General features: G+C 37.4%; 1 protein-coding gene across 19 annotated transcripts; it reads left to right on the top strand.

The window, feature by feature from the left end:
• Window positions 1-3,738: 3,738 nt before the first annotated feature.
• LOC127841289 (betaine--homocysteine S-methyltransferase 1-like) lies at window positions 3,739-23,803 on the top strand. Of its 19 annotated transcripts, none has more exons than XM_052369989.1 (7): window positions 3,739-3,896; window positions 5,259-5,449; window positions 5,706-5,900; window positions 21,112-21,223; window positions 21,766-21,944; window positions 22,047-22,128; window positions 22,804-23,803. In XM_052369989.1, the coding sequence occupies exons 1-7, from the start codon at window positions 3,881-3,883 to the stop codon at window positions 23,085-23,087; spliced, it is 1,059 nt and encodes a 352-aa protein (XP_052225949.1). In that variant the 5' UTR covers window positions 3,739-3,880; the 3' UTR covers window positions 23,088-23,803. The 19 variants fall into 19 exon arrangements, with proteins under 19 accessions (XP_052225949.1, XP_052225953.1, XP_052225958.1 ...); XM_052369993.1 differs by lacking the exon at window positions 21,112-21,223 and adding an exon at window positions 16,211-16,322; XM_052369998.1 differs by lacking the exons at window positions 21,112-21,223; window positions 21,766-21,944 and adding exons at window positions 16,211-16,322; window positions 16,865-17,043.
• The last annotated feature ends 244 nt before the right edge of the window (window positions 23,804-24,047 follow it).

Raw genomic sequence — 24,047 nt, 5'->3', positions numbered from 1 at the left:
GTTATACCAGTATCTTTTTTCTATTTTGTTTAAAATAATCGGCCAATATATTAATATTTACATTGGAAAAAAATCGTTCCATGTAACTTCATTGAGTGCCTTTTACACTGAAATTCCTGTAGCCCTTTAATGCTTTGCATCAATACTTATCTTGTATAAGGTTTAAACGAATATCGGCACAAATTATATTATATCGGGACGCCGGGACAATCACCCAAATCGCGGTCCCGTCGAGATCTGGCATATATGTTTTAATTCCGCTATCCATATATCAAATCAATGATCATCTAATCAAAATGTATTTTCTCAAATTTATACCAATTAAATCGTCGTGGTTCTTAATTACAGAAAAAATAGCGAAACCAAAATCATACATATGATCGATGGAAAGTAATCCAAATCAATTAGAAGAATCGTAATAAATTAGAAATACGGTAATGTGTTTTCCTGAAATATCTTACATCCTATGAAACTAAACAGTATCTATTTAAAAAGAAGAGCATAATAATCAATGATCTTAAACAAAAATATATATTACTCTATCCAACTTTTCAAAGCTGCACATAAGATACGATTTATAGTGGCATTTGTGGCGATCAGGAATAGTAATTTGCTCCGGACGGTCAAAGGTTCGGACATTTTAATATAAGGTTTAAAAATCGAATATTCGAATATATTCGAATAATGACAAACGAATATTCGAATATCATTTCCAGTATTCGTTCCCGTCCCTAGAAAAAACATACACACATAGTAGAATAAAGATGGGGTCACCGCCTGGAACGGTCGATGCAAAGCACTGGGGGTTTAAACCGGTTTTAGAGCGTATCCATGAACGGAACACACAATACAATATACAATATAAACATATATGATCTCTAATTTCATTAGTGATCCTTAATTTTGGTGTCAGTTACCATGGAACACTACCACACGCAATAACAAAAATGAGGTTATATGTGAACCATTTCTTGTGAAAAGGCGACTTATTCCATTTGCGGTCACCGTAGCTCTTGACCATCCTTCGCCTTCGCACAAGCTTCCATTTCCTCTATTAAGACAACGAAACCTGGCTTGGCAGTCAGACGAACACGGTAGCTTCATGGCTATTCAGCACAGGCACGTTAGTATCTACGCCGGCAACATGCAAAATAAGACCCATTTTCGTATGACTAAATTGAACACGTGGTTATTAGAATACATTATCAATAGTTGAAATTTTTGTGACATTAAACATACAAAACATGTAGCTCGCAGTCTGTTCATGTTTCATGCTGTTTGCTGCTCATCAGTATCTAAGGGTTAGACATGAAGTCTTTAAAACTTGAATCTAGTAAGAAAGGTCTTTCAATAAATTAAATTTCTAAGGGACTACAAATGTGTCAAAATACGTATCTAAGGGGCAAGGGGTTAAATAAATCTGACAATTCCATATTGCGGTAACTGGATTTATTTTTTAGTTACTGGGTAAGTCTACGAATAACAAATGGAGTATTATTATCAAAGAGGGACATGTATATGGGAAATGACAAAACGTTGTGTGATGTACATAGTTTAAGAACTTAGTTATTTCTGAACAAGACCTTTAACATGGTTATTGTTTTACCAATAACTGAGTTTGCTATGGACATGTCTGACCATTTCTATGGACATGTCTGACCAAAATGATCCTCTTTCACAGCTCGATATTTTATAAAACGCGAAGGTGATGAGTTAATCGTCTTCTCTGTTATCTCCCACAGGTACTCTTATGATATATCAGTATATATTTGGAGACAGTATTAAGTTCAGCGGGACTTCGCGTGCGATTATGTGATACTTATTTCATAATGGACGCCTTAACTGAAAACATATACAAATAATAGATTTTAAACTAGATTTAAAGAAAATTTAACATATCCGTTGTGTCTAATGAAAATAACTACGGTGAATGTCTATCGGTTCTTGAAAATAAATCACTCTGGTAAAATAAAGTTAAATTAGCCACCTTTATAAGCTTTAAATGTCGCCTGTTGTAGTTTACGACCTATGTATAGCACTTTTTTCTGAATCTGATGACATACCATATCCTTCATTTTTTTAAAGTAGAACATGCGAAAATATTAGGTAATAAGTGATGATTTTCGCATTTCTAATTGGAGACATAGTCGTTTGTCAACAGCCTATAACGGATAAATGCGAGTCACTTCCGGATTAGTTGTTGTTGTTCCATATCATGCTTAAGACGAACTCTATTGCTTTTCGTAGATAATTCAAGATAAAAATATTGACCCACTGGCTCGACCTCTCTCGATAAAGGATGGCCTAATTTTTAAATCTACTTTATGTAACTATTTATGTGAGTCCAAAGATAACGCGGCCACTATCACAGCGCCTAAACAAAACGGATAATGCTTGGGGAAACTTGGTGCGTCACCGGCTTAATAAGCTTTAAATGTCGCCTAGTGTAGTTTACGACCTATTAATAGCACTTTTTTCTGAATCTGATGACATACAATATACCTCGGTCTTTTTTAAGTAGAACAGTCATGCGAAAATATTAGGTAATAAATGATGATTTTGATTTTTTTTCTAATTTACGACATCGACGTTTGTCAAAAGCCGAAAACTGATAAATGCGAGTCACTTCCGTATTAGTTGTTGTTGCCCCATATCATGCTTAAGACGAACTGCATTGCTCTTCGTAGATAATTCAAGATAAAAAATATTGACCCACAAACTCGACCGCTCGATAAAGGATGGCCTAATTTTGAAATGTTATTTATGTAACTATTTATGTGAGTCCAAGAGATAAAGCGGCCACTGTCACAGCGCCTGAACAAAACGGATAATGCTTAAAAGACATTGGTGCGTCACCGGCTAACGCGAAACAGAACCGGATCATATCAAAACATAAGCATTGCAAAATGCTTGAGGTGACAGCAACGCACAGCATATCATCACAAACGCACAGCATTGCATCACACGCATACAGCACACCAAAAACAAACCCACAGCATACTATGGCAACAACACAGCATACAATTATACGCAAATCTCATGATTATAACCCATTTCATGTCACTGAAACAGCTGACATATCAATTGCATACAGGAGACACAAGAGGCGTTCCATACAACATGCTGTCTTAAAATGCTACCATCGTAATAAAAGCTTATTGTACGAACTGCGCAACAGATAATCAATCATCCATAAATCTCATTTTACAACTAACAGTCCAATGGTTAAATTCAAATTCACCGCTAGATCTTGTTACATTTTACTTTGAATCTTATACGATGTCTCCATCGTTGTATTATGTTTGGATGCATTTTTTTTCCAGAAAATTGGAATGTGATTCACCTTCTAAGCATGGTAAGCTACAAAAAAAGTCAAAACGGTCTGGGGTCAGTAAACTTCATGAAGTCGCATGGGGCTGTTTGTAAATACGATACAACCACAAATGATATTAATCAAAGATTCGTCCAACCACTCGTCTTGGCATAATATTTCATTAAACCCTTATTGAAATTTTAATATTTAAAAAATCATAAGGTTGTTATAACTATTATAAATGAATAAGTCGTTCTACAATATAATTTTTGTAAAAGAACCAAAGAATCGCGTAAACTTGAACGCCTAGTTTTAATTAAAGTTTTCACGGATGCACATGTAATAACTGGACCATTAATTTAACAAATACTATGAATGCATTTGATGAACGTGGTTAAATGGACACGAAAACACAGATGTTTTTGGTAGTATCCGTTTTGGTTCGACGCCGTGAATGTCAACTGTTGAACCGTGTGCAAACAATCATATTGGACTAGTGTCATTTATGAGCATTTACTCATATAACGATTAACGATTCATGATAATTGTCTTAAATTATTAAAAATAATGGCGGAGGAGAACGGTGAGTTATTTTATCTAATAAAAGAGAAATGTCTCTATGCATTCAATAAAAATAGCTCGTATAAAACAGCAAATAATAATTACTTGTAATTGTTTTTGTTTGCTTATGGTACAACATCTTACTAATATATAACTGTTAGGTACATAAGAAGTATGTGTGCTTCATTACTAAATGTTTGACATCAAGTAAAATGAAGCCACTTTATATATTATTCAATTTTTTTCAACAATGTTATACTGTTACTTTATTACAGATGTCCTTCATACAGTTAAAAATAAAGGCGTATTTGCTTTGTCATCAGTATTCTATATTTGCTTTAAAGCAAAATGTCTTTCAAGATTAAGCAGCTTATTGTTGATTTAGAAGTATATACGAGTTAACAAATGGTTCAACTAAAGCTTCCATGAGCTGCATTACTGGAAATAAAATTTGACATATGATGGAAACAACTAGCAAATATTGGCCAATATACTTGTAGTTTCTGATAAGTCGGTGTACTGTTTTTGCAAAGGTAAAGCATGCATCTGATAGTCTGACCTAAACGAATATATGACAAATCACAGAATGAATCCCCAACTGTCAGGTATAGTGACCACCAACCAAGTTCATATGCACTGAGAATGGCAATTGTACCGTGTAGCCACGATGAGATACGCTAACCAGACAGCCAAACAAGTCACCCTTTTGGAGATTTCATATTATGATTAAATACCCACATTTATACTGAACAATTCCTCCTCAAACCGGTTTAAACATTTTATGAAACATATTTGCAGCAAAGACTGCTGAAGCTGTTTGAATATTGATATGAGTCGCGTTCTGATAAAACTGGGCATATTGCACGTGCGTAAAGTGTCGTCCCAGATAAGCCTGTGATTGCCCAGTTTTATCAGAACGCAATACGATATGATTACCTACGAGGTTACGTATACAATACAAAGTACACACGTAATTGATACACTCAACCACGACATGAACGGACAATATTCCCCTGAGCATTTGAGAAGTCATGTTTGATTTATCTGTGCTGATCTTCCAATTAACAACACAGATTTGTGATGCGTATGCAATACAAAACGAGACCGATTGAGTAACGACTAATCATAAATACGGCACAAGTTGAACTCATTAATCATGCGTGTCAGCTTCAATACGTCCATAACAGTAGCATAAACATGATCCACGTTAACAAACGAAGCTTTAACCCATTATTCACAAATCAGAAACATATACTAGTATTCCAATTGCTACCGTTTAGTAGAACTAACGTCAATACACGTGAAGTGTTGTCGCAGATTAGCCTGTTCAGTCTGATTAAAATTTCAGTCTGGTTAAAATAGGATTGCAATGCTTCGTCCACAGCGTTTTTGAAGAGGCTGAAAAATGGCGGGAATCTGGTGGTAGCAGAAGGCTACATCTTTGAGTTCGAACGCAAGGGCTATCTGCAAGCGGGAACATTTGTACCGGAAGTGATCATAGAACACCCAGAGCTTGTGCGCCACATGTATGAAGAGTTCGTTCACGCCGGGAGTGAAGTTGTACTTGCATTTACAGTAAGCAAATTAATTGCTCTCCCTTCCAAGAAGTAGTGTTCTATAACTGTGCACGGATGAATGGTCGGTCGAACGGTTCGGAAACCCTCCATTTCTAAAAATCGCTTGCACTAACATGTATCAAGCATAATACTTAATGTGCATATGATTAAAGATGAAATAAATGACTCAAGTTATAAATACGTCATTCAAGTTTCTACATATTGACACTGTCACTGTACACAATCCACTTCATTACATGCTGACGTTATTTCAGTACTACGCGCACAGGGAAAAACTTCGACTGATTGGACGAGAGAATGACCTAGATGCTATGAATAGGAGCGCCCTGCAGATGGCGCGCGAGGTGGCTGATAAACATGGCTGTCTTATGGCGGGAAATATCTCCAATACGACCGCATATGTGACTGATGACCCTGAATCGCACAAGAAGGTGGAGGAAATATTTAAGGTATAAGTAAGTGGTAGACGTTTTATTATCATCGAATCTCACGTTAGTGAAAGAACGGTTCGATACATTTGCACAAACAAACAATGACTAACACAATTCAACGCAATTCACAAGTGTTATGCATCTGTTTTATAAAACAGGAATACGAACCTGCGCCTAAAAGTTAAGATCAATCCTTGCCGTTAAATCGTATGGCACTAATAATTAAACTAGTTTTATTTTAGACGAACCAGTTATCAATGCTTATCAACTAAATACATGTATATTCACCAAGCTCAACGCTATGACCATCATTTTAACTTGAATAACAGACAAACGTACGAAACAAGTGCGAATTCTTGGAGGAAATCGAAGAAAACGCAAATTACATAGCTCTTATATGGCCTTAGAGCACCGACACACGCAGTGAAACAATGATAGCCGTCGCTTTCTTTAAACCGTTAAAACCCAGCGGTAAAATCGCACTGGCGATTGGTTGCAATGTCTGACATGCGCAATTGCAACTTCAGGAGCAGATCGAGATTGCAGTGGAATACAACGCAGATTACATCGTCGGAGAGACGTTCGGACATTTTGGCGAGGCAATGCTTGCGCTGGAATCTATCAAGAAATATGGGAAAGGTACATGTTCGTTAGTCCTATGTACAATTTCGTTGGTGTTCTTTTTAAAACATTTTTTAACGAAGCCACGCCTAACAACGAGGCAGGTAATGCAATAAAATAAGATTACCGGTAAGTTCAATCACCGAACAAAACAGGGTCACCCTTTGCAATAGTAGACTAATGGTTTTTAAAAATTCACAATAACAATAGTAGTTCTTGTTAGCATGTTTTTATCATAAAACACAACGCACTATACCACTTGATAAAAAGCCACCCACACACAAGTACGGTGTAAAGGTAAAAATTTCTTTCTAGTAAAAACTGTTGCATTCTCTTCCTCTTGATAATTATTGCGTTTTTTTTTATTTCGTTTTCTCGCAAACAGTCGTTATATGCTTAAAACGCTTTTTTGCAAATGAATTGAGAAGACATACTGGAGCATTTGCTGCTGCACTATGTTAATTATCTCGGTACGATTGGATATACGGTTATTTTATGCAAGGATAACGGCGGTGATGAGTGTGCTAGCAGCGCTTTGATTGCTCATAGATTTTCTGCAGGGTTGCCAGCGGTGGTGACCATCTCTGCTCCAGCGACAGAGACGCTTATTGACGGTGTGACTTTGGTGGACGCATGCAAGCGTCTGGAGGATGCCGGCGCCGCCGTCGTCGGTCTTAACTGCGGTAGAGGACCGGAAACCATGATTCCCGCGATACGAGAAATCAAGAAAGTGTGCAAGGTGAGATGTTAAAAATGACACTTGAATTAATATGATTTTATTACCATTTCTGAGCTATAATATTACTAATAACGTGTTTATTTTAATGTTATTTTTTTCCAGGGCCCAGTCGCTGCACTTCCGGTTACGTACAGAACGACACCGGAAGAGCCGACATTTTTCTCGCTTACCGTCCCGGGCACTAGTCAGTATAGAATGTGCAGTTTGCATGAATTAATGGTTTTGAAAAATAAATTATTTATAAATGTTGTAATTTATAACAATAATGCTTGAATTGCGATTAAAACTCTGGGCTCTTTTTCATTTAGCTTGCAGAGGTATACTTCAGTTGGATCGGGGTTTCAAATGATAGAATATCAATTACAAGACTCATATGCAACACGACTGAATATCCGTATACGTATATCAATAGCAAAAAAAGTGCCGTGAAAACACTATTTATTACGGTACACGTTACTTGATAGTGCCTTCGTAATGCATTATTGTATTCCGTTATTGATACCTTTTAAAGTACATTTTAATAGGTTTGTAGATCTACCATCATTTAATATATTGGCGTATTTAAAAAAATGAGCCTCGATATGCGAAAATGGGGTTTGATGCATGTGCTAAGTGTCGTCCCATATTAGGCTGTTCAGTACGCAAAGATTTATTATTGACGACGCTTTCCGCTTTTATGGTATTTTTTGTTTCAAGAAGTCTCCTGCTAGGAAATAATCCAGTTACAGTGAAAATGTCGTTCCTGATTAGCCTGTGCATACTTCACAGGCTAATCTGGGGCGACACTTTAAGCACATGCATTAGACCAGCTTTTCACAGAGCGGGGCTAAATTCATCGTTAATAACCTTCATACCACAGAGAATCGCGCGTTCCCGCTGGAGCTGTGCACGTGTCTGTGCAGCCGGAAGCAGATAGCAGACTTCGCCGCCCAGTGCCGAGACCTCGGCGTCGAGTATGTCGGTCTCTGCTGTGGGAACTCCGCCAATATGACGCGCATCGTTGCAGAGACGTACGGACGGTCGCCGCCCGCCAGCAGATACGCGCCCGCTATGGAGAAGCATTTCATCTTTGGCGAGAAGGCCAAGTTCAAGGACGCCTACACAAAGGATATGCGCGCGCACATCGGCGGGGATTTTGACTGAACGTGCTTTATGTTAACATAAATGAGAATTTAAATTGGTGATTAACCAGCGCAAAATACAGACACATAAATATATTAGAAAACAACGTAGATTATATAATTGTTGCTTTTTGAATTTGCTCAAACGCATTCCCGGAAAATGGATGTTATTTTTCGTTTTAAGTAATGCATTATAATTGAAAATAATATATTTTATTATATATATAATATATACAACCCTTGAACAATGATTCATCAATCAGTTGAGGGACTCGTTGCCATGAAACAGTCATCTGATATTGCAGAGAGAAGCGTGCCCGATAGAGGATAAAAACGACACCAAACAGTTAAATGCATCATTCACACTTTTGAAGGGTCAATTGTTAGAATTACCTACCATGACAAAGATTACGTTTGGAGGACTTTTTAAAAATATTACAATTATGAGTGATACTCAAAACAGCAAACCGATGGCTTATTCGTATTCGTATAATGTAGATTCTATAATTGTTGCTTTTTGTATTTGCTCAACCGCATTCCCGGAAAACGGATGTTATTTTTCGTTTTAAGTAATGCATTATAATTGAAAATAATATATTATACTTGTATCAGCCACTTGCATGTGTTTGAGTGGAGGGGACTATAGGTTTATTCTATATCCGTTCGTCTGTCAGGGTGTTCATTTATAAAACAGGATCTTGTGATACATTAAAAAGAACTAAAACATTTTAATGAAATTGTGTGTACTTATTAAATGAAACCTGTGGATTATACACGACTTTTTTAAGTCCACACAGGCTAATCAGGGACGACACTTTCCGCTTGTTTGGTATTTTTCGTCTCTTCTTACCAAAAATCCAGCAAAGCGGAAAGTGTCTTCCCTGGTTAGCCTGTGCGGACTACACAGGCTAATATGAGAAGACACTTTTTGCGAATGCATTAAACCCCCTTTTTACAGAGCACATCTCAAATATTTTTGTTTATGACGAGGCGTCAATGACAATTCATGCGTTATAAAACGTCAGAGAGGAATATTCAGGAACAAACAGTAATGTGTGATGTGCTGAAACTTACTGATTGGTTATAACTTGGGAAAGCTTAAAAGTAAGCTGGTCAAAAAGCTGTTGCCATTGTTACAATACTGCACATGGTTTCGGCTTAGCTCGTTATGTGAGTTTAATTGGAACGCAATTTGTAATGATTGGTAAACTAAACAGGCAAAACTGGGTGGGGCAATACTATCACCTTCATGACAAGAACCGTTGTAATACACAATATGTAAATAATGAAATTCCAGCCACATTAACAGCATAGGAATCGTTACCGTCAAGTACAAGTCATTCGCAGTCTGTTGTAAACATACATGCTTTTCCCTCTTTCTTAAGGTGACATTGACCTTAATCCAACTGCAATCCGTACACAGATCTGCATGTAATATACCAGCATACAACACTTCTAAATAATATTACCATAAAAATAAGCCTTTTGAGAGGAAACTTTTTTTATATTATTCCTAAAAAATCAGCACAATTTCTAAGAAACACACTAAAGTTATTAAAAAGAAAACTTTTTTTTCTTTTAATACACATAGTAAAGGTAACTTTGATCCGACCGGGTTTTAATGAACTCCCCAAGTTAGATAAGTTCTTCATATAAGCAACGTCCTCACAAAATATTAGTGCAACTACTGCACCCATACCAAGGTCATTTCCGGAAACCGTTTTCTTGTAAGTGAGACATGGCCTTTCAAACGACAAGCCACAAATCTAAGCTAGGTATGTGTATAATCTATCCACACACACGAGTGCAGTACAATATCTGCATCCCAGTTCGAGATATTGAGAGTAGGTCATTTTTCTTTTTATCTATTTTTAGTAACAGTGACCTTGACCTTTTTTGGACAGGCTTCAAAAACAGTAGAAAAATTGACACTCGGATATTGTAAAAAAACAAGCAAATTCGTTGAATTGATATCCCCAGCCACAATACTTCTGGCCATCTTGTAACTGGACGCCATCTTTAATTTTTGACTTAGTAAAGGATTTTATCAAAAGCGTGTATCAACTTATTGTTTATACCAAATGTCATGCTAAATTGAAGATTTTCACAATTTTTACGCACAGTTGCTTAAGATATACCCAACATGGCTGTATAGATTGAATCGGAAATGGCGGCCAGCTTGAAAATGGCCGCCATTTTGAATTTTTGAGTGGCTAACGATTTCTATCAATAGTGCATATCAAACTGAGAGTTCATGCAAAATTTCATGCTTGCTTACAGATTTGCAAGATTTTTATGCTAATTCTCCAAGCTACAAGTACTCTCGTGATTTATCAGTATATATTTGGAGACAGTATGAAGTTCATCGGGACTTTGCGTGCGATCATGTAATACTTGTTTCAGAATGGACGCCTTAACTGAAAAACACATACACATAATATATTTTAAGATAGATGTAAATAACATTTAACAAATGGATCGTGTTTAAAAAAAAATAATTGCGGGGAATGTCTCAAATATGCTACCGATTAATCGGTTCTTGAAAATTAATCACTATGGTAAAAGTTTTATAAAACAGGAATACGAACCTGCGCCTAAAAGTTAAGATCAATCCTTGCCGTTAAATCGTATGGCACTAATAATTAAACTAGTTTTATTTTAGACGAACCAGTTATCAATGCTTATCAACTAAATACATGTATATTCACCAAGCTCAACGCTATGACCATCATTTTAACTTGAATAACAGACAAACGTACGAAACAAGTGCGAATTCTTGGAGGAAATCGAAGAAAACGCAAATTACATAGCTCTTATATGGCCTTAGAGCACCGACACACGCAGTGAAACAATGATAGCCGTCGCTTTCTTTAAACCGTTAAAACCCAGCGGTAAAATCGCACTGGCGATTGGTTGCAATGTCTGACATGCGCAATTGCAACTTCAGGAGCAGATCGAGATTGCAGTGGAATACAACGCAGATTACATCGTCGGAGAGACGTTCGGACATTTTGGCGAGGCAATGCTTGCGCTGGAATCTATCAAGAAATATGGGAAAGGTACATGTTCGTTAGTCCTATGTACAATTTCGTTGGTGTTCTTTTTAAAACATTTTTTAACGAAGCCACGCCTAACAACGAGGCATGTAATGCAATAAAATAAGATTACCGGTAAGTTCAATCACCGAACAAAACAGGGTCACCCTTTGCAATAGTAGACTAATGGTTTTTAAAAATTCACAATAACAATAGTAGTTCTTGTTAGCATGTTTTTATCATAAAACACAACGCACTATACCACTTGATAAAAAGCCACCCACACACAAGTACGGTGTAAAGGTAAAAATTTCTTTCTAGTAAAAACTGTTGCATTCTCTTCCTCTTGATAATTATTGGTTTTTTTTTATTTCGTTTTCTCGCAAACAGTCGTTATATGCTTAAAACGCTTTTTTGTAAATGAATTGAGAAGACATACTGGAGCATTTGCTGCTGCACTATGTTAATTATCTCGGTACGATTTGATATACGGTTATTTTATGCAAGGATAACGGCGGTGATGAGTGTGCTAGCAGCGCTTTGATTGCTCATAGATTTTCTGCAGGGTTGCCAGCGGTGGTGACCATCTCTGCTCCAGCGACAGAGACGCTTATTGACGGTGTGACTTTGGTGGACGCATGCAAGCGTCTGGAGGATGCCGGCGCCGCCGTCGTCGGTCTTAACTGCGGTAGAGGACCGGAAACCATGATTCCCGCGATACGAGAAATCAAGAAAGTGTGCAAGGTGAGATGTTAAAAATGACACTTGAATTAATATGATTTTATTACCATTTCTGAGCTATAATATTACTAATAACGTGTTTATTTTAATGTTATTTTTGTCCAGGACCCAGTCGCTGCACTTCCGGTTACGTACAGAACGACACCGGAAGAGCCGACATTTTTCTCGCTTACCGTCCCGGGTACAAGTCAGTATAGAATGTGCAGTTTGCATGAATTAATGGTTTTGAAAAATAAATTATTTATAAATGTTGTAATTTATAACAATAATGCTTGAATTGCGAGTGTAACTCTGGGCTCTTTTTCATTTAGCTTGCAGAGGTATACTTCAGTTGGATCGGGGTTTCAAATGATAGAATATCAATTACAAGACTCATATGCAACACGACTGAATATCCGTATACGTATATCAATAGCAAAAAAAGTGCCGTGAAAACATTATTTATTACGGTACACGTTACTTGATAGTGCCTTCGTAATGCATTATTGTATTCCGTTATTGATACCTTTTAAAGTACATTTTAATAGGTTTGTAGATCTACCATCATTTAATATATTGGCGTATTTAAAAAAATTAGCCTCGATATGCGAAAATGGGGTTTGATGCATGTGCTAAGTGTCGTCCCATATTAGGCTGTTCAGTACGCAAAGATTTATTATTGACGACGCTTTCCGCTTTTGTGGTATTTTTTGTTTCAAGAAGTCTCCTGCTAGGAAATAATCCAGTTACAGTGAAAATGTCGTTTCTGATTAGCCTGTGCATACTTCACAGGCTAATCTGGGGCGACACTTTAAGCACATGCATTAGACCAGCTTTTCACAGAGCGGGGCTAAATTCATCGTTAATAACCTTCATACCACAGAGAATCGCGCGTTCCCGCTGGAGCTGTGCACGTGTCTGTGCAGTCGGAAGCAGATGGCAGACTTCGCCGCCCAGTGCCGAGACCTCGGCGTCGAGTATGTCGGTCTCTGCTGTGGGAACTCCGCCAATATGACGCGCATCGTTGCAGAGACGTACGGACGGTCGCCGCCCGCCAGCAGATACGCGCCCGCTATGGAGAAGCATTTCATCTTTGGCGAGAAGGCCAAGTTCAAGGACGCCTACACAAAGGATATGCGCGCGCACATCGGCGGGGATTTTGACTGAACGTGCTTTATGTTAACATAAATGAGAATTTAAATTGGTTATTAACCAGCGCAAAATACAGACACATAAATATATTAGAAAACAACGTAGATTATATAATTGTTGCTTTTTGAATTTGCTCAAACGCATTCCCGGAAAATGGATGTTATTTTTCGTTTTAAGTAATGCATTATAATTGAAAATAATATATTTTATTATATATATAATATATACAACCCTTGAACAATGATTCATCAATCAGTTGAGGGACTCGTTGCCATGAAACAGTCATCTGATATTGCAGAGAGAAGCGTGCCCGATAGAGGATAAAAACGACACCAAACAGTTAAATGCATCATTCACACTTTTGAAGGGTCAATTGTTAGAATTACCTACCATGAGAAAGATTACGTTTGGAGGACTTTTTAAAAATATTAAAATTATGAGTGATACTCAAAACAGCAAACCGATGGCTTATTCGTATTCGTATAATGTAGATTCTATAATTGTTGCTTTTTGTATTTGCTCAACCGCATTCCCGGAAAACGGATGTTATTTTTCGTTTTAAGTAATGCATTATAATTGAAAATAATATATTATACTTGTATCAGCCACTTGCATGTGTTTGAGTGGAGGGGACTATAGGTTTATTCTATATCCGTTCGTCTGTCAGGGTGTTCATTTATAAAACAGGATCTTGTGATACATTAAAAAGAACTAAAACATTTTAATGAAATTGTGTGTACTTATTAAATGAAACCTGTGGATTATACACGACTTTTTTAAGTCCACACAGGCTAATCAGGGACGACACTTTCCGCTTGTTTGGTATTTTTCGTCTCTTCTTACCAAAAATCCAGCAAAGCGGAAAGTGTCTTCCCTGGTTAGCCTGTGCGGACTACACAGGCTAATATGAGAAGACACTTTTTGCGAATGCATTAAACCCCCTTTTTACAGAGCACATCTCAAATATTTTTGTTTATGACGAGGCGTCAATGACAATTCATGCGTTATAAAACGTCAGAGAGGAATATTCAGGAACAAACAGTAATGTGTGATGTGCTGAAACTTACTGATTGGTTATAACTTGGGAAAGCTTAAAAGTAAGCTGGTCAAAAAGCTGTTGCCATTGTTACAATACTGCACATGGTTTCGGCTTAGCTCGTTATGTGAGTTTAATTGGAACGCAATTTGTAATGATTGGTAAACTAAACAGGCAAAACTGGGTGGGGCAATACTATCACCTTCATGACAAGAACCGTTGTAATACACAATATGTAAATAATGAAATTCCAGCCACATTAACAGCATAGGAATCGTTACCGTCAAGTACAAGTCATTCGCAGTCTGTTGTAAACATACATGCTTTTCCCTCTTTCTTAAGGTGACATTGACCTTAATCCAACTGCAATCCGTACACAGATCTGCATGTAATATACCAGCATACAACACTTCTAAATAATATTACCATAAAAATAAGCCTTTTGAGAGGAAACTTTTTTTATATTATTCCTAAAAAATCAGCACAATTTCTAAGAAACACACTAAAGTTATTAAAAAGAAAACTTTTTTTTCTTTTAATACACATAGTAAAGGTAACTTTGATCCGACCGGGTTTTAATGAACTCCCCAAGTTAGATAAGTTCTTCATATAAGCAACGTCCTCACAAAATATTAGTGCAACTACTGCACCCATACCAAGGTCATTTCCGGAAACCGTTTTCTTGTAAGTGAGACATGGCCTTTCAAACGACAAGCCACAAATCTAAGCTAGGTATGTGTATAATCTATCCACACACACGAGTGCAGTACAATATCTGCATCCCAGTTCGAGATATTGAGAGTAGGTCATTTTTCTTTTTATCTATTTTTAGTAACAGTGACCTTGACCTTTTTTGGACAGGCTTCAAAAACAGTAGAAAAATTGACACTCGGATATTGTAAAAAAACAAGCAAATTCGTTGAATTGATATCCCCAGCCACAATACTTCTGGCCATCTTGTAACTGGACGCCATCTTGAATTTTTGACTTAGTAAAGGATTTTATCAAAAGCGTGTATCAACTTATTGTTTATACCAAATGTCATGCTAAATTGAAGATTTTCACAATTTTTACGCACAGTTGCTTAAGATATACCCAACATGGCTGTATAGATTGAATCGGAAATGGCGGCCAGCTTGAAAATGGCCGCCATTTTGAATTTTTGAGTGGCTAACGATTTCTATCAATAGTGCATATCAAACTGAGAGTTCATGCAAAATTTCATGCTTGCTTACAGATTTGCAAGATTTTTATGCTAATTCTCCAAGCTACAAGTACTCTCGTGATTTATCAGTATATATTTGGAGACAGTATGAAGTTCATCGGGACTTTGCGTGCGATCATGTAATACTTGTTTCAGAATGGACGCCTTAACTGAAAAACACATACACATAATATATTTTAAGATAGATGTAAATAACATTTAACAAATGGATCGTGTTTAAAAAAAAATAATTGCGGGGAATGTCTCAAATATGCTACCGATTAATCGGTTCTTGAAAATTAATCACTATGGTAAAAGTTTTATAAAACAGGAATACGAACCTGCGCCTAAAAGTTAAGATCAATCCTTGCCGTTAAATCGTATGGCACTAATAATTAAACTAGTTTTATTTTAGACGAACCAGTTATCAATGCTTATCAACTAAATACATGTATATTCACCAAGCTCAACGCTATGACCATCATTTTAACTTGAATAACAGACAAACGTACGAAACAAGTGCGAATTCTTGGAGGAAATCGAAGAAAACGCAAATTACATAGCTCTTATATGGCCTTAGAGCACCGACACACGCAGTGAAACAATGATAGCCGTCGCTTTCTTTAAACCGTTAAAACCCAGCGGTAAAATCGCACTGGCGATTGGTTGCAATGTCTGACATGCGCAATTGCAACTTCAGGAGCAGATCGAGATTGCAGTGGAATACAACGCAGATTACATCGTCGGAGAGACGTTCGGACATTTTGGCGAGGCAATGCTTGCGCTGGAATCTATCAAGAAATATGGGAAAGGTACATGTTCGTTAGTCCTATGTACAATTTCGTTGGTGTTCTTTTTAAAACATTTTTTAACGAAGCCACGCCTAACAACGAGGCATGTAATGCAATAAAATAAGATTACCGGTAAGTTCAATCACCGAACAAAACAGGGTCACCCTTTGCAATAGTAGACTAATGGTTTTTAAAAATTCACAATAACAATAGTAGTTCTTGTTAGCATGTTTTTATCATAAAACACAACGCACTATACCACTTGATAAAAAGCCACCCACACACAAGTACGGTGTAAAGGTAAAAATTTCTTTCTAGTAAAAACTGTTGCATTCTCTTCCTCTTGATAATTATTGGGTTTTTTTTTATTTCGTTTTCTCGCAAACAGTCGTTATATGCTTAAAACGCTTTTTTGTAAATGAATTGAGAAGACATACTGGAGCATTTGCTGCTGCACTATGTTAATTATCTCGGTACGATTTGATATACGGTTATTTTATGCAAGGATAACGGCGGTGATGAGTGTGCTAGCAGCGCTTTGATTGCTCATAGATTTTCTGCAGGGTTGCCAGCGGTGGTGACCATCTCTGCTCCAGCGACAGAGACGCTTATTGACGGTGTGACTTTGGTGGACGCATGCAAGCGTCTGGAGGATGCCGGCGCCGCCGTCGTCGGTCTTAACTGCGGTAGAGGACCGGAAACCATGATTCCCGCGATACGAGAAATCAAGAAAGTGTGCAAGGTGAGATGTTAAAAATGACACTTGAATTAATATGATTTTATTACCATTTCTGAGCTATAATATTACTAATAACGTGTTTATTTTAATGTTATTTTTGTCCAGGACCCAGTCGCTGCACTTCCGGTTACGTACAGAACGACACCGGAAGAGCCGACATTTTTCTCGCTTACCGTCCCGGGCACAAGTCAGTATAGAATGTGCAGTTTGCATGAATTAATGGTTTTGAAAAATAAATTATTTATAAATGTTGTAATTTATAACAATAATGCTTGAATTGCGAGTGTAACTCTGGGCTCTTTTTCATTTAGCTTGCAGAGGTATACTTCAGTTGGATCGGGGTTTCAAATGATAGAATATCAATTACAAGACTCATATGCAACACGACTGAATATCCGTATACGTATATCAATAGCAAAAAAAGTGCCGTGAAAACATTATTTATTACGGTACACGTTACTTGATAGTGCCTTCGTAATGCATTATTGTATTCCGTTATTGATACCTTTTAAAGTACATTTTAATAGGTTTGTAGATCTACCATCATTTAATATATTGGCGTATTTAAAAAAATTAGCCTCGATATGCGAAAATGGGGTTTGATGCATGTGCTAAGTGTCGTCCCATATTAGGCTGTTCAGTACGCAAAGATTTATTATTGACGACGCTTTCCGCTTTTGTGGTATTTTTTGTTTCAAGAAGTCTCCTGCTAGGAAATAATCCAGTTACAGTGAAAATGTCGTTTCTGATTAGCCTGTGCATACTTCACAGGCTAATCTGGGGCGACACTTTAAGCACATGCATTAGACCAGCTTTTCACAGAGCGGGGCTAAATTCATCGTTAATAACCTTCATACCACAGAGAATCGCGCGTTCCCGCTGGAGCTGTGCACGTGTCTGTGCAGCCGGAAGCAGATGGCAGACTTCGCCGCCCAGTGCCGAGACCTCGGCGTCGAGTATGTCGGTCTCTGCTGTGGGAACTCCGCCAATATGACGCGCATCGTTGCAGAGACGTACGGACGGTCGCCGCCCGCCAGCAGATACGCGCCCGCTATGGAGAAGCATTTCATCTTTGGCGAGAAGGCCAAGTTCAAGGACGCCTACACAAAGGATATGCGCGCGCACATCGGCGGGGATTTTGACTGAACGTGCTTTATGTTAACATAAATGAGAATTTAAATTGGTTATTAACCAGCGCAAAATACAGACACATAAATATATTAGAAAACAACGTAGATTATATAATTGTTGCTTTTTGAATTTGCTCAAACGCATTCCCGGAAAATGGATGTTATTTTTCGTTTTAAGTAATGCATTATAATTGAAAATAATATATTTTATTATATATATAATATATACAACCCTTGAACAATGATTCATCAATCAGTTGAGGGACTCGTTGCCATGAAACAGTCATCTGATATTGCAGAGAGAAGCGTGCCCGATAGAGGATAAAAACGACACCAAACAGTTAAATGCATCATTCACACTTTTGAAGGGTCAATTGTTAGAATTACCTACCATGAGAAAGATTACGTTTGGAGGACTTTTTAAAAATATTAAAATTATGAGTGATACTCAAAACAGCAAACCGATGGCTTATTCGTATTCGTATAATGTAGATTCTATAATTGTTGCTTTTTGTATTTGCTCAACCGCATTCCCGGAAAATGGATGTTATTTTTCGTTTTAAGTAATGCATTATAATTGAAAATAATATATTATACTTGTATCAGCCACTTGCATGTGTTTGAGTGGAGGGGACTATAGGTTTATTCTATATCCGTTCGTCTGTCAGGGTGTTCATTTATAAAACAGGATCTTGTGATACATTAAAAAGAACTAAAACATTTTAATGAAATTGTGTGTACTTATTAAATGAAACCTGTGGATTATACACGACTTTTTTAAGTCCACACAGGCTAATCAGGGACGACACTTTCCGCTTGTTTGGTATTTTTCGTCTCTTCTTACCAAAAATCCAGCAAAGCGGAAAGTGTCTTCCCTGGTTAGCCTGTGCGGACTACACAGGCTAATATGAGAAGACACTTTTTGCGAATGCATTAAACCCCCTTTTTACAGAGCACATCTCAAATATTTTTGTTTATGACGAGGCGTCAATGACAATTCATGCGTTATAAAACGTCAGAGAGGAATATTCAGGAACAAACAGTAATGTGTGATGTGCTGAAACTTACTGATTGGTTATAACTTGGGAAAGCTTAAAAGTAAGCTGGTCAAAAAGCTGTTGCCATTGTTACAATACTGCACATGGTTTCGGCTTAGCTCGTTATGTGAGTTTAATTGGAACGCAATTTGTAATGATTGGTAAACTAAACAGGCAAAACTGGGTGGGGCAATACTATCACCTTCATGACAAGAACCGTTGTAATACACAATATGTAAATAATGAAATTCCAGCCACATTAACAGCATAGGAATCGTTACCGTCAAGTACAAGTCATTCGCAGTCTGTTGTAAACATACATGCTTTTCCCTCTTTCTTAAGGTGACATTGACCTTAATCCAACTGCAATCCGTACACAGATCTGCATGTAATATACCAGCATACAACACTTCTAAATAATATTACCATAAAAATAAGCCTTTTGAGAGGAAACTTTTTTTATATTATTCCTAAAAAATCAGCACAATTTCTAAGAAACACACTAAAGTTATTAAAAAGAAAACTTTTTTTTCTTTTAATACACATAGTAAAGGTAACTTTGATCCGACCGGGTTTTAATGAACTCCCCAAGTTAGATAAGTTCTTCATATAAGCAACGTCCTCACAAAATATTAGTGCAACTACTGCACCCATACCAAGGTCATTTCCGGAAACCGTTTTCTTGTAAGTGAGACATGGCCTTTCAAACGACAAGCCACAAATCTAAGCTAGGTATGTGTATAATCTATCCACACACACGAGTGCAGTACAATATCTGCATCCCAGTTCGAGATATTGAGAGTAGGTCATTTTTCTTTTTATCTATTTTTAGTAACAGTGACCTTGACCTTTTTTGGACAGGCTTCAAAAACAGTAGAAAAATTGACACTCGGATATTGTAAAAAAACAAGCAAATTCGTTGAATTGATATCCCCAGCCACAATACTTCTGGCCATCTTGTAACTGGACGCCATCTTGAATTTTTGACTTAGTAAAGGATTTTATCAAAAGCGTGTATCAACTTATTGTTTATACCAAATGTCATGCTAAATTGAAGATTTTCACAATTTTTACGCACAGTTGCTTAAGATATACCCAACATGGCTGTATAGATTGAATCGGAAATGGCGGCCAGCTTGAAAATGGCCGCCATTTTGAATTTTTGAGTGGCTAACGATTTCTATCAATAGTGCATATCAAACTGAGAGTTCATGCAAAATTTCATGCTTGCTTACAGATTTGCAAGATTTTTATGCTAATTCTCCAAGCTACAAGTACTCTCGTGATTTATCAGTATATATTTGGAGACAGTATGAAGTTCATCGGGACTTTGCGTGCGATCATGTAATACTTGTTTCAGAATGGACGCCTTAACTGAAAAACACATACACATAATATATTTTAAGATAGATGTAAATAACATTTAACAAATGGATCGTGTTTAAAAAAAAATAATTGCGGGGAATGTCTCAAATATGCTACCGATTAATCGGTTCTTGAAAATTAATCACTATGGTAAAAGTTTTATAAAACAGGAATACGAACCTGCGCCTAAAAGTTAAGATCAATCCTTGCCGTTAAATCGTATGGCACTAATAATTAAACTAGTTTTATTTTAGACGAACCAGTTATCAATGCTTATCAACTAAATACATGTATATTCACCAAGCTCAACGCTATGACCATCATTTTAACTTGAATAACAGACAAACGTACGAAACAAGTGCGAATTCTTGGAGGAAATCGAAGAAAACGCAAATTACATAGCTGTTATATGGCCTTAGAGCACCGACACACGCAGTGAAACAATGATAGCCGTCGCTTTCTTTAAACCGTTAAAACCCAGCGGTAAAATCGCACTGGCGATTGGTTGCAATGTCTGACATGCGCAATTGCAACTTCAGGAGCAGATCGAGATTGCAGTGGAATACAACGCAGATTACATCGTCGGAGAGACGTTCGGACATTTTGGCGAGGCAATGCTTGCGCTGGAATCTATCAAGAAATATGGGAAAGGTACATGTTCGTTAGTCCTATGTACAATTTCGTTGGTGTTCTTTTTAAAACATTTTTTAACGAAGCCACGCCTAACAACGAGGCAGGTAATGCAATAAAATAAGATTACCGGTAAGTTCAATCACCGAACAAAACAGGGTCACCCTTTGCAATAGTAGACTAATGGTTTTTAAAAATTCACAATAACAATAGTAGTTCTTGTTAGCATGTTTTTATCATAAAACACAACGCACTATACCACTTGATAAAAAGCCACCCACACACAAGTACGGTGTAAAGGTAAAAATTTCTTTCTAGTAAAAACTGTTGCATTCTCTTCCTCTTGATAATTATTGGGTTTTTTTTTATTTCGTTTTCTCGCAAACAGTCGTTATATGCTTAAAACGCTTTTTTGTAAATGAATTGAGAAGACATACTGGAGCATTTGCTGCTGCACTATGTTAATTATCTCGGTACGATTGGATATACGGTTATTTTATGCAAGGATAACGGCGGTGATGAGTGTGCTAGCAGCGCTTTGATTGCTCATAGATTTTCTGCAGGGTTGCCAGCGGTGGTGACCATCTCTGCTCCAGCGACAGAGACGCTTATTGACGGTGTGACTTTGGTGGACGCATGCAAGCGTCTGGAGGATGCCGGCGCCGCCGTCGTCGGTCTTAACTGCGGTAGAGGACCGGAAACCATGATTCCCGCGATACGAGAAATCAAGAAAGTGTGCAAGGTGAGATGTTAAAAATGACACTTGAATTAATATGATTTTATTACCATTTCTGAGCTATAATATTACTAATAACGTGTTTATTTTAATGTTATTTTTTTCCAGGGCCCAGTCGCTGCACTTCCGGTTACGTACAGAACGACACCGGAAGAGCCGACATTTTTCTCGCTTACCGTCCCGGGCACAAGTCAGTATAGAATGTGCAGTTTGCATGAATTAATGGTTTTGAAAAATAAATTATTTATAAATGTTGTAATTTATAACAATAATGCTTGAATTGCGATTAAAACTCTGGGCTCTTTTTCATTTAGCTTGCAGAGGTATACTTCAGTTGGATCGGGGTTTCAAATGATAGAATATCAATTACAAGACTCATATGCAACACGACTCAATATCCGTATACGTATATCAATAGCAAAAAAAGTGCCGTGAAAACATTATTTATTACGGTACACGTTACTTGATAGTGCCTTCGTAATGCATTATTGTATTCCGTTATTGATACCTTTTAAAGTACATTTTAATAGGTTTGTAGATCTACCATCATTTAATATATTGGCGTATTTAAAAAAATGAGCCTCGATATGCGAAAATGGGGTTTGATGCATGTGCTAAGTGTCGTCCCATATTAGGCTGTTCAGTACGCAAAGATTTATTATTGACGACGCTTTCCGCTTTTATGGTATTTTTTGTTTCAAGAAGTCTCCTGCTAGGAAATAATCCAGTTACAGTGAAAATGTCGTTCCTGATTAGCCTGTGCATACTTCACAGGCTAATCTGGGGCGACACTTTAAGCACATGCATTAGACCAGCTTTTCACAGAGCGGGGCTAAATTCATCGTTAATAACCTTCATACCACAGAGAATCGCGCGTTCCCGCTGGAGCTGTGCACGTGTCTGTGCAGCCGGAAGCAGATAGCAGACTTCGCCGCCCAGTGCCGAGACCTCGGCGTCGAGTATGTCGGTCTCTGCTGTGGGAACTCCGCCAATATGACGCGCATCGTTGCAGAGACGTACGGACGGTCGCCGCCCGCCAGCAGATACGCGCCCGCTATGGAGAAGCACTTCATCTTTGGCGAGAAGGCCAAGTTCAAGGACGCCTACACAAAGGATATGCGCGCGCACATCGGCGGGGATTTTGACTGAACGTGCTTTATGTTAACATAAATGAGAATTTAAATTGGTTATTAACCAGCGCAAAGTACAGACACATAAATATATTAGAAAACAACGTAGATTATATAATTGTTGCTTTTTGAATTTGCTCAAACGCATTCCCGGAAAATGGATGTTATTTTTCGTTTTAAGTAATGCATTATAATTGAAAATAATATATTTTATTATATATATAATATATACAACCCTTGAACAATGATTCATCAATCAGTTGAGGGACTCGTTGCCATGAAACAGTCATCTGATATTGCAGAGAGAAGCGTGCCCGATAGAGGATAAAAACGACACCAAACAGTTAAATGCATCATTCACACTTTTGAAGGGTCAATTGTTAGAATTACCTACCATGAGAAAGATTACGTTTGGAGGACTTTTTAAAAATATTAAAATTATGAGTGATACTCAAAACGAGCAAACCGATGGCTTATTCGTATTCGTATAATGTAGATTCTATAATTGTTGCTTTTTGTATTTGCTCAACCGCATTCCCGGAAAATGGATGTTATTTTTCGTTTTAAGTAATGCATTATAATTGAAAATAATATATTATACTTGTATCAGCCACTTGCATGTGTTTGAGTGGAGGGGACTATAGGTTTATTCTATATCCGTTCGTCTGTCAGGGTGTTCATTTATAAAACAGGATCTTGTGATACATTAAAAAGAACTAAAACATTTTAATGAAATTGTGTGTACTTATTAAATGAAACCTGTGGATTATACACGACTTTTTTAAGTCCACACAGGCTAATCAGGGACGACACTTTCCGCTTGTTTGGTATTTTTCGTCTCTTCTTACCAAAAATCCAGCAAAGCGGAAAGTGTCTTCCCTGGTTAGCCTGTGCGGACTACACAGGCTAATATGAGAAGACACTTTTTGCGAATGCATTAAACCCCCTTTTTACAGAGCACATCTCAAATATTTTTGTT

Source organism: Dreissena polymorpha, chromosome 8 (genome assembly GCF_020536995.1).
Source record: "Dreissena polymorpha isolate Duluth1 chromosome 8, UMN_Dpol_1.0, whole genome shotgun sequence".
Classification (NCBI taxonomy): domain Eukaryota; kingdom Metazoa; phylum Mollusca; class Bivalvia; order Myida; family Dreissenidae; genus Dreissena; species Dreissena polymorpha.
Note: the sequence above shows the minus strand (reverse complement) of the source record. Positions and strands in the feature narration are given on the sequence as shown.

Excerpts from the sequence above, each read along its gene's own strand:
- LOC127841289 (XM_052369989.1), top strand. Across the intron at positions 5,450-5,705 it reads AAGTTGTACTTGCATTTACA|TACTACGCGCACAGGGAAAA; the intron begins GTAAGCAAATTA and ends ACGTTATTTCAG. Across the intron at positions 21,224-21,765 it reads TATCAAGAAATATGGGAAAG|GGTTGCCAGCGGTGGTGACC; the intron begins GTACATGTTCGT and ends GATTTTCTGCAG.